The sequence below is a fragment of the Microplitis mediator genome, chromosome 5 (genome assembly GCF_029852145.1).
Source record: "Microplitis mediator isolate UGA2020A chromosome 5, iyMicMedi2.1, whole genome shotgun sequence".
NCBI lineage: Eukaryota > Metazoa > Arthropoda > Insecta > Hymenoptera > Braconidae > Microplitis > Microplitis mediator.
In genome coordinates, this window is record NC_079973.1 from 20,638,933 (window position 1) to 20,650,545 (window position 11,613).

Below are 11,613 nucleotides of genomic sequence, written 5' to 3' on the forward strand. Positions count from 1 at the left end.
TGTTGGATATAAGTCAAAAAAAAAGTTTCTTATTCCTATTAACCCGTATATTAATGATGATGATGATAACTATTCGTACTACTCGTAACATTGCATTGAAACCATTTTAATCTACTTATTAAAAAAGATAAATAAAATACATTCTGTCCAAATGCATTTATTGTTTATTATTTATTATTAATATCATACTAACTATTCTAATCTTAAGGAGGGAGAAAGAAGTAACTTTGATCGCCGTTTTGCGTTTTATTTATGAATTCGGTTTAACTCTGCTCTATTATACAGTGAGTCTATTTTATGTATAATTATAAATCAACAGAATTTTGTCGTTTTTTTCCCTTAATTAATTATGTGAAACCACGAAATCGTAAGTATTCTTTAAGAAAATAAATTACTTAAAAGAGGGGTTCCCACTTTTCTCTCTATTACACTCAAGTCCACGAACGGTACTATTTTTGTTGCACTTGTGCAGTAAATGTAAACTTTGGCCGAGTTTTTCTCTTAAACAAACGAATATTATCAAATAATTAAAGTGCACTTCACTAGATTCGACAGTAGTACATCAATGTGCGGCCTGTTTTTTGTACTTAGAGATTTTGTTTCCGAAACGAATTTAGCGGAAAATATCTGATAACTCCTGTTAATCTACAATCTATATGTATGTAAATTTTATCTTGATTTTAGTCGTACTGTTCGTTAGTCTTATAGCGAGGTTGAGGAGAAGAGTCTTATCACGTGTAGTCTTATAAGAGGATCGACTGAATTAGCTAATTATTGATACGGTTTAACATTTTTTTAACTGACGAATCTGTAGGATTTTATGCAAAGAAGATGAACAAAACATCGGCTTTATTCAAAAATTTATACTCCTAAGAGTCAATAATAGGGTCAAGTACCCGATTGCCAACCTCCTATAAGTATCCAACCTCGTCCTATGTCAATTTCGTTAATAAAAGAATTTCAAGATTGATAATTATCAATTTTAGTTCTCAAAAAATAGTTATTTTAATTTCATTAAATTAATACTTTAATGGAATGATTACAGGCATCAAAATAACGTGAGTATAAAGAAAAATTTTTTAGAGGGCTAGTATTTAAGGGAGTAGTAGACTAGATTGTTTACTCTAATATTAATTATAAGTCTACTCTGCCGAGTAAAAAGAAATAAATTTTTGAAAGATTTCAAAAAAGTTTATGCAGAACTTGTCAATTTGAAACAGCGTAGAACTTTAAGTAGACTTTAATGTGAATGTTTTTCGACTTTTATATGAAAATCAAGTTCTCAATATATTACTTTCATTTTTAAATTTTCCAAAGTTATACACCGTCTTTCACTTTCAAGTTCTACATGCCAAGATCTGTACCTCAAAATTTTTAAATGAATTCATTTCGTTGTATACCGCACGGATTCAAATTTCACTTATTTTTTAACTTCCCACTGTGAAAATGTAAAATTTTCAAAAAAGGGGGAAGTTATTGGTTTCGATCAGTCTCGAAAATAGAGTTTTCACTATATCTCAATCTTTTGGAGTCCTAGGAAAATATTCTGAATATTTTCAAACAGACGTCCATTTAAATATAGTGGAAACCTAAACATGCAAACCTTCTCAATAAAACAATTTATAGATAAATTGAGAAAAATATAGATAGCCCGAACTGGGAATTGAACCCAGACCAATTCGGTGTCGCCTCTCCCCCATATGTGTGAACTTTTTTTGCCCGACAATATCTTCGGAACAAATCAACCGATTGGAACGTATTTGGCGGCAATCGAAAAAGCTCGCCAAGACCTAGGACTGATTAGATTTGGAAGTCGATCGCTCGAGTAGTTTACAAGTTATACAAAAAATAAAAATAAAAAAACTTTTTTTAGGTTTTTGTTGTGTAACTCGTAAATCTGTCGATTGCCGCACAGCGGTCGATTTGTTCTAAAGATACCGTCGGAAAAATTATTTGTTTTCAGCAAAATATATATTTTTTCGGTCCAACCATTTTTTGACCTCGACCAATAGTAACGTTTTCGAGTTCTCTGAGCTCGAAAAGAGCGGAAAGTTTTGTGGCCGGCCCACAGGATCAACCATTTTTCAGATTTTTTTTTATAATAAAGCAGCTGAAAATAAATAAGAGGGAAAAAAGGATCAGTATTTTTTTCACTCAATCACTTTTTCACCTCACAATTAACTGCATTTACTCTTTCATTCACACTAAGGTAACATAAAAAAATCCATCCATAAAAAAATAGAGGATGTTTTTTTATTTTTGTTATAAAGAGTAAACAGTGTTAATTTTTTTATTTATCGTATAATAACTTGCTCCTTACAACTCAGCATTACATTGTTATATATTACAAATTATTATATTTTATAACTTTTTATTTATTTTTATCTAACATTTATGTACCACAGCAGAGATTTTTATTATTTAATAGATAAATGTCATGGTTTAAAATATTTCTCATTTGATTTATTTCATCTTTAGATAGACTTTCAATCTAATTGTTCATTTAGATCTATTTGTTTGTTTGTGTTTTATCACTATCAGACATTACTGGCAGTAAGTCAACATTATACTGTTGTTTTTTAACGAAACTAATAGAAAAGCAGGTATGTATTTGTGTTTTTTTACTCTTTGTACGTTAAATTAATGTAAACTTTTAGAATTAGTCATATTATTTATATTTCTAATAAATTATCAATAGTAATTGAAAATAAAAATTATAATTATTTTATAATCTTTTAAATATTGATTAAAATAAATTCTTTGAGTCATTATTTTAGATGACTTTTAAATAAAAAATCTATAAAATAATAAGCTACACATCAGTTAATTTTAACTAATAATCAGTTCCCACTACTAGTATTAGTAAAAATTTATTACTGCAAAATATTAAAATTTTATAAAAAATCAGTAAGATGTAACTAAAAATAAAATTAAATGACTTTATTTACTGGAAGAAATTGCAGAAATTTTATTCAAAAATATTTGAAAGCATTGAAAATGCCAACTAATGCACCATTATTATTATTATAAATATTCAAATTCAAGGAATGGTAAGTTATTTCATAACTATCTCTATTGCTTTTAAAAAATCATGAGTCTATGATTCTCTATTCTTATTGCCATTATTTTTTTTTTCATAATGAACTAGAAAAAATATGTACCTGAAGATCAGAACGTTTTCCGCGCAATGAAAATTAAAAGAATTATGTCAGTCGACTGCTTACGGCTGACTAAAGGGGCAGTTCCGGAAGTTAGGGGTGGCTTAAGATTTTCGGCTGACATACCGGCACCGGCATGGAAAGGACAAGATTGTACTGGCTACTATGCCAGATTATACTCAGTTACATCTGAGGTAAAAAAAAATTATAGATAGTAACCACTTACATCTAGGATTGCAACCAATATAATCTACCGCTGTATGATTTGAGATGTCCCCGATCAAAAATAAAACCTTATTCAGACTCGCTTCATCTTATTTTCTTTTGAAGTTGTCGATTTGCCGATGATTTTTCGATAAGATCTCAACTTTTTCGACTTGAATTAAATTTTTGTCAACTTTTAGAACTTTTTCCACCTTAGTTTGAACTTATTCATCTTCACTTCGAGCACGACAGTCATTCACTTAACTTTAGAGTTGCTCAACCAAGTCAAAAGCAAGCTGTATTTTTTAGTGTACACACAGAAAATTTTACGGTATTTTTTGCATCAAAAATTTATAGAAAAATTACTAGTCATAGTAACATGAGGACAGTATGGAATTATTGTACAAATTACCGATACTGTAACAGATAAAATTTATACCAACTGCATACTAAATATTCTGATTTAACCGAATAAATTTTACTATGCAGTTGGTATAAATTTAATCTGTTGCTTTGTCAAAATTACAATGCACCTTGTAAATTCTGTTCGATGTATTTTAAAAATTTCTACAGTATCGGTAATTTGTACAATAATTCCATACTGTCCTCATGTTACTATGACTGTAGTAATTTTTCTATAAATTTTTGATGCAAAAAATACCGTAAAATTCTCTGCGTGTAAAAGGTATTTTTCCCGTTTCACTTTATTTTATTTTATTTTTATTTTTTTTTTTTATTTCGTTTTAAAATCCAAGCGGAATAAATCTAAACCAAGTCAATTTCGACTTGATTCAAAAATTTCCATCTTAAATCGTGACTAAGTAAGCCAGTTAGATCTAAACCAAAGCGAAAACTCAATATATTTCATATATCCGTAAGAAAAAGTCAAGTTTGTCTTGTGAAAAACGGCTTTAAATTTCAACTTGGTAAACAAGGTCTAAATCAAATTTTATTTTTGACCCGGGGTAACTGAGTTAAATCTGAGATAGAACTGAATATAATCCATGTGTAAGTGGTCACCATTTGAAATTTTTTCTACCTCAGATGTAACTGAGTCTAATCCGGGATAGTCTCCAGTACCATTTTGTTCTTGACGTGTGTATGCGAAACATATCAAAAAATTTAACCACCCAGTAGATTTTTTACTTTACAATTTTTTTTATTTCCGTTGCGCGAAAAACATTCCGATCTTCAGGAACATGAAAAAATGATTGTAAAAAACGGAAAGCTCTTCGATTTATATTTTCTTTAAATAGAAATTATTCAAGTCCAATAAACGATGACTAAAAATATTCTTTATTCATTAGAATAAAAAACTTAATTACTAAATATAATTAATCTAAATTATTATCTATACTATTAGCTACCAGATTTATAAAAATTAGATTTATAGTTTACGCGTACATTATATTTATGATAATGCACAATCGCAGAAAACAAATAAATTTTTTTATAAAGCTCAGTAGTGTAAAAATATAAGAAATAAATGTACGTTAGTAAAAGCATTTATAAACCTATATATTTTTAATTAATTTGAATTTGCCAGCCTTTTTAACTCGAGAGAAAAAAAATCGATATGTATTACACGCTGATGTATGATTATTTGTCACCATCAAATGTAATTTTAGCTTTATTTTCATTTTGTTATTTAAAATATTCTCGTGATAACGTTTTGATAAAGAAAAGTAATTAAATTATCGAGTAATAAAAATAGATCAATTTTAAGAATTAATTAATGTGAGCACTCTGTGCTTAAAATGAAAAGTAATGATCAATCTCAATTGAAAATAGCAATGATTCAATAAAAAATAGTAAAAAAAGAAAAATTAATCTCATTTCTCACCTACAACCGGACTTTCAATTCTTCCATTCGTTGTTTTATTCTACGTCGCATTTCCTTGTACCTGGAAAGATAAAAATAGATAATAATTAATCAACTAATTGAATTATAAATTTATTGAATAAATGGTGAATTTCATCAACTAACTTTTCTTTTAATAGCAAAATCTGTTTCTCTTCCTCGTAATGGTATCGTTGTAAAATGCCCTGACACTCAGCTAATGAGAGATTCAAAAATTGGGCGACATCTGAGCTTATTTCGGGAGTCGATAATTTGTCCACGAGAAATAGACGTGCAACATTTTCATGTGGTCCGAGAGCTACACGAACTTCTAGAGGATATTCATCATCTCTTAGTCTACGTTGCTCTAAAAATAATAAAATAATTTAATGTAAACAGTCATTAATTATTGGAATAATACAATTACAAAGAGTATTCTCATTCAAAAATAGATTAATCTCAATAATGTTAATGAGATTAATTAATATTAATATAACCGTATTCAAATTTGATCAATTTATTAAAAAAAAATTAAAACCTTAATTAAAAAAAGGACAATTTCGCCGAGATATAGAATTTTTAAAAAATTATTCACAATTGTTATCAATTAGAAGTTAAACGAGATTTGCTAAATAAATTTTAGCCTACAAAATTTGAATATTCGAATTATGAATAGTAATAAGGTAAAAAACCCTATATCCGCTCACTTTTCATTGGAGTGAGATTAAATCACTCAATATGAATTAATAAATAAAATGAAAAACCATTTTTTTTTTTATAGTTATTTTTTTAAGTTTCGAGTATTAGAATAAAATTTTAGTCTGAAGAATAATGTTGTTAATTAATTATTATTAATTATTTAAATAAGCTCCTTGAGTGTACCCATAGTCGCTCACTAAAAGTTGTGATGTACCATTACTCGATCAACACATGGCCCTATAGTCGCTCAAAGACAATATCAATTAAACTATGATAAGTTTATTGATTTGGACAAATAATTTATAAATTATACTACTTTATTCTTTCATAATATAAAATTTCATAAATTTTAAAAATGTATTTAATAAGTTATAGTTATAAAAATTCGTAAAAAATTTGACGTACCCTAAATTTAATCTAACGAATGAACGTTAAAGTAAAAAATGCCCGGCTGAGCGCGATTTTGAAAACAGTCATTTAATTTAAATTTATAATCTATTATAAAATATTTTGATACATCATATTTTAATATATTTAGATTCACAAATAATTATTTATCAATAATAATTGTGCTGAGCAGGTATAGGGGCTTTTACTTTATATGTTTAAGGAAAAATTATCTCTTTTATTTTGTTATTATTTTTTTTACTATATAATATTGCAATATTAAAAATTATGGTTAGTTTTATTCGGAAGCACATCTTCTGCCCGCAAATATATTTTTGTTTTTTGTATTTTTATGTAAAAGTAACCCTGTAATTAGCTATGGCTGTTGGATTTATTTCTAAATAAATAAATAAATAAAATTGACATTAAGATTTTACTGAAATATTGATCAAATTTTGTAGGCTAAATTTTATTCAACAAATTTCGTTTTACTCCTAATTGATAACAATTGTGAGGAATTTTTTTTTTTAAATTCATGTCTTAGCGAAATTGTGACAACATCTTCCTTTTTTCAATTAATGCTTTAATTTTTTTTAATTAAACGATCAAATTTTCATACGCTTATGACAGTTGAGTCATTGAAAATTTTGAAAAATGGAGGGCACTGTCTGAGAATGGCCTTTAAAAGAATTTAAAAAAATCAATTTACCTGTTTCATAAGAATACTTTAAAAATAAACACTAATTTAAAACTTACCTCCGTTGTCACGTACGACAAACAAAGCAAAATTATCTGATTTAGCGTCGACTTTATATTTGTCAAGCATCAAATTAATAACCTCTTGAGTACTAACAAGACTAGTGACCCAGACTGACATTTGTGATCCATGTGGTGGAGTAAAAAAACTTGTTTCCCGGTTGTAAAAGTGCCCGTTGATGGAACAACGGCGACGCAATCGACTTCGCGACTGTCTTCTGCCACCAGGACGTCGACGTATCGCCGTAGATCCTTGTTTACGACGCAGAACAACGCCATCCAGCTCTAACCCACTGTCCGTAGACATGGTCATATTGTCGTCATCACGAAAGTGGAGCGAATTAACTGAATCAGTATCACTGTCGCCGCGATGTCTTTGAAGGCAATCAGGTCCAGACATCGAACGATTTAATCCTTTCTCAATCCAGCTGTCATCGTTACTCATTCTCCGATTATTGCTGTTTTTTTCTAGACTATCGTAGTACTCGACTCTGCGTAAATTGCCATTTCTGTTGGGAGTTCCTTGACAATTATTAGGAGTATCTGTGCTAGATGAAGTACTGTCTAAGCTGTGTGTCGGCGTACTATTGATGCTACTGTTGTTAGTTTTAGTTTGCGAACTAGCACTGCTGTTGGTCATCGAGCTTCGATTCTCTGACGACCCGTCAAGACTCGATTGACTCGCCGACTGCGATGTTTCAGTGACAGAATGCGACATCGATGGCAGATTTTCAGGCATTGTTTGATACAATTTATCACCGTCCTCAACTTTACGTTCAACTTGAAGCAACTCGTCCAATTCGTCTAGCTCCATATTCTTAACATCAAGTTTCATCGGTAAGGTCAGACTTTTTAAGTGATCGGGTGAGGTCGGCACTGAATTTGGCTCACTCTCCAAATTACTTTCCGTTGGTGATAAATCTTTTTCATTTGGACTAGTACGTTTTCCATTGTGATTATCATTATCGTTGTCATCCTCATCCTCATCTTCGTCTTCAACTTTTTCAGCAACACTACGACGACAAGAATTACGATTTCGTGCTGTTACGACTGTTCTCTGATCATCATCCTCTTTTAAATGAATTACACCACGTACCCCCCAATAAATTCTTAGAGCACCTTCGAGAATTAATCTCCCATTGACTTCTCTACTTCTTATCCCACCACTTTTACCCTCATAATACTGATTAAAAACTTTTAATTTTGTTTCTAAATGCGACCTGTAACAAAAATTTAATAAGCGAATACGTAAATAAAATTTTATATTTAAAAATATCATACAGTAATTAACAAATAAATTACCTCGGTAAAGTTGATCGCGGCTCTTTTTTACCAAAGCTTGTATGAGATTCGACTCTAGTACCATGACCAAATAATTGTGGACCAAACAACGCACCATAACAAGGAACGTGACAGTACGGTACTCCTTTATGCTGTAAATTAAATTAAAAATTAATTATCTAAAGTTCGCACTTCCTTTAATATTAATTTATTGTTAAAACTGCATCATTTAATTTTAGTTATTGTTAAAGAATGTATAAAGAAACGACTGTAAATACGAGCTATAATTACCGAAAATTAATAAATCAATGAGCGATAAAAAACTGACTATCCTGTGCAAAAAAAAATTCGCTCGAAAAAGATTCCAAAAAAGTTTGACGTGTAGAACTTTTAAACTTGAGACAGATTAGAACTATTTTTTAACTTTAATAATTTTTATAGTAAAAAAAAAAAGTTTTTTAGGATTTTATATGAGCAGATTTTGAGTAAAAAAAAGAACGACTTTGAAATATATTTTTACTACATTTTACCCTCGTTCCGAAAAAGTTCAAAGCCTCAAATTTAAAACTTTTTATGAACTTTTTTTTATTCTTATGAGCTATTGGTTTCTAATGGGAACTTTTTCGAAACGAGGGTAAAATGTAATAAAAATACTTTTCAAAAAGTATGTTTAAAATTTTTTTTTTTGACTCAAAATTTACTCGTATAAAATACCAGGTAAAGTCTTTTTTTTACTATCAAAATAACAAAAGTTCAAAAAAAGTTCCACTTAAAGTTCTAATCCGTCTCAAGTTCAGAAGTTTCACATGTCGAATTTTTTGGAATCTTTTTGAAACGAGTTTTTTTTACACGGGACATTGCCATAAAATATTTTAACTGCCTAATGATTTGGAACGTCTGGTAGAATACATGATAATTTATACAAAAATAATAAACCGGATACTGTCAATAGATTTATGATAATCTTAAGGTCTAATGTTAAACTACAATGATGATTTCGTAATATTTGTCTCGAGAAGAAAACAACAAAAATAAATATCTGATTTAATAACAGTAAATATGATAAAGCGGAAATTTCAAACTTTAAAAATTTGAATTGATCAAATAATTATAAGTTCCTATCCCCAGTAACACACTTGGCTTTCACATCTAAGACATTAGTTTTGGGTCTGTTTTTTGACCTATTGATAAGGCGCTAAAACGTTGACAAACAGAAATTTATGTCACCGAAAAAATATCTGCTTAAAAGAGTTGACACAAGTAACGAAAAAAAGTAAATTACAAATAATTGTCAAAGAAGTCATCATCTAAACGATTTTTTAATTGAAATTACTTTTTTTAAATAGGAAAAAGAAGACAAATTTTCTATGACTCCTAGGACCAACTTCTGTAGGTCTTATTTATATAAAAAAAACTTGACTTTGACACAAAAAAAAATTTGTCATGTCTTTTTCAAAGACATTTTTATGACATCTTAAAGTTGATTCTGTGCTCCTTGGGATTCTTAGACAATATATGAGTGTTAACAACTAAAAAAATAATAAATTAATAATTCTACCTCAGCATGTTGGCCTGGATTTAATCTCTTGCCACATTCCTCGCATCTTAAACACTCAGGATGCCAATCATAGCCCAATGATTGTTTTCTTTCAGCTGTAATAAAATTTATAATAAATAATGAGTGTCAATATCTGACGATTAGCAATTTTTTTAATTTTGCTTTAAATAAATAAAACCCAAGCAGAGTGAAAATTAAAAAATACGTATTTAGATATCAAAAAAATAAGTTCGCGCATTTTTTTCAATTTCATTATTCAATTATTTAAAATTCATACTGTCTCATGTCTGCTACATTCACACTCATTAATAAATGATCCTGAAATTAACAGACAATCAAAAATTTTTTAATTTTTTTCAAACAAATTAATTATTAAAAAAAAAAAAACTAAAAATATCCACATTTAGAAAATTAAAAAATCTAAAAGTGAATTTTTTTCAAATTTTTTTTTTATAATTTATCTTGAGAAAAATAATTGAAAAATTATTAGATGTCGGCGAACTTCAGTATCATATTAATAAATATTATACTAACCTAAACTATTTAAATAAATCATAATAATAATAACAACAAATATATACAAATTGTTAACAAATATTTTGTTTATCTTTAAATATGACCTTGAAATGACTACAATGACCTGTCTAACTTTATTATTATTCAAAAGATTAAATATTTAATGATCTTAATATATAATAATAAGTTATTCAAATCATTGTATTAGAGTCCAAAGATGTAGATAAATATTGTCATATATTTATTTGATTGTTTATATATTTTTTAAAGAAATATTAGATTCTAATAACAAGTAATTTATATTTACCAAAATAAACAGGCTTTCCGCATTTATGACACTTCCACATAATGTTGATGTTGAATTGTATATGTTTAAATATATATCACAATTATTTAATCTTAATATGATATATTTATAATCTCGTTTGTTTATTATTATTTTAAACAAATAATACTACAGCATCTTTGATAATGCAGGGTATTAATTAATAAAATATAATAATTCACGTGAAAAATATCATGACTGTAGACTGTGTCAGTGGCACTTGAAACTTCAAAGAATTTAAGAAGATCGTGATCAACGAAAAGCGAAATCAAGTTTCGTTTGCTACAACGAAAAAAAAGAAATAAAATAAAACTGTATATACATTTGTACATAAATATTGGTGTATATTTGGATCATATGTGCGTAAAAAATATGTGCATGTGTACATGTATTAAAAAGATGATAAAGAAGAAATTTAAACAAATTTCGCGCGTTAAACAAAGATGGCGTGATCGTTGTTAGAGCCGGTTACCGACCTGACTATGACGACTCGGATTTAAAGAATGATTGTTAGAATAATAAATTAATTATTTTTAATAATTACTACTTATAATGGACGATAAAAATAAGCTGGTTATTAAATTTTTTTAAAGAAATTTTTGTGATACTGTAAGTAGCAGTGATCCAGAAGTTAACAGACGATTAACAATTTTCAGATCTTTTTTTCAACAAATTAAATACAAAAAAAAAAATTAAAATTCTGCACATGTAGAAAATTTAAAAAACTATAGGTGCAATTTTTTCGAATATTTTTGTTATTATTATTTATCATTTTGAAAAAAATTCAAAAATTGTTAGATGTTGGCTGACTTCAGTAATGAGTATAGATGTAGCAGACATTAGACAATTTACAAATTTTAAATAAATTAATTAATTAATTAAAATGATG

General features: G+C 28.2%; 1 protein-coding gene across 3 annotated transcripts in view; it reads right to left on the minus strand.

Annotated features, from left to right (window-relative positions):
• The window catches only part of LOC130668432 (ras association domain-containing protein 4), a 208,646-nt gene extending 197,617 nt beyond the window's left edge, over window positions 1-11,029 (minus strand). For 2 of the 3 annotated variants that reach the window (XR_008990014.1, XR_008990013.1), the window contains exons 1-6: window positions 10,707-11,029; window positions 9,884-9,978; window positions 8,347-8,477; window positions 7,045-8,264; window positions 5,350-5,569; window positions 5,206-5,266 (exon numbers count right to left, since the gene is read on the minus strand). Coding sequence is in view for 1 of the 3 variants with exons in the window: in XM_057470727.1 (XP_057326710.1) it covers window positions 5,206-5,266; window positions 5,350-5,569; window positions 7,045-8,264; window positions 8,347-8,477; window positions 9,884-9,978; window positions 10,707-10,746 (1,767 nt within the window). In the remaining 2 variants the exon portion in view is untranslated. Of the gene's footprint in view, window positions 1-2,227; window positions 5,267-5,349; window positions 5,570-7,044; window positions 8,265-8,346; window positions 8,478-9,883; window positions 9,979-10,706 lie in introns of those variants that run through there. The other variant, XM_057470727.1, reaches the window with a different exon arrangement.
• Between the last annotated feature and the right edge of the window lie 584 nt (window positions 11,030-11,613).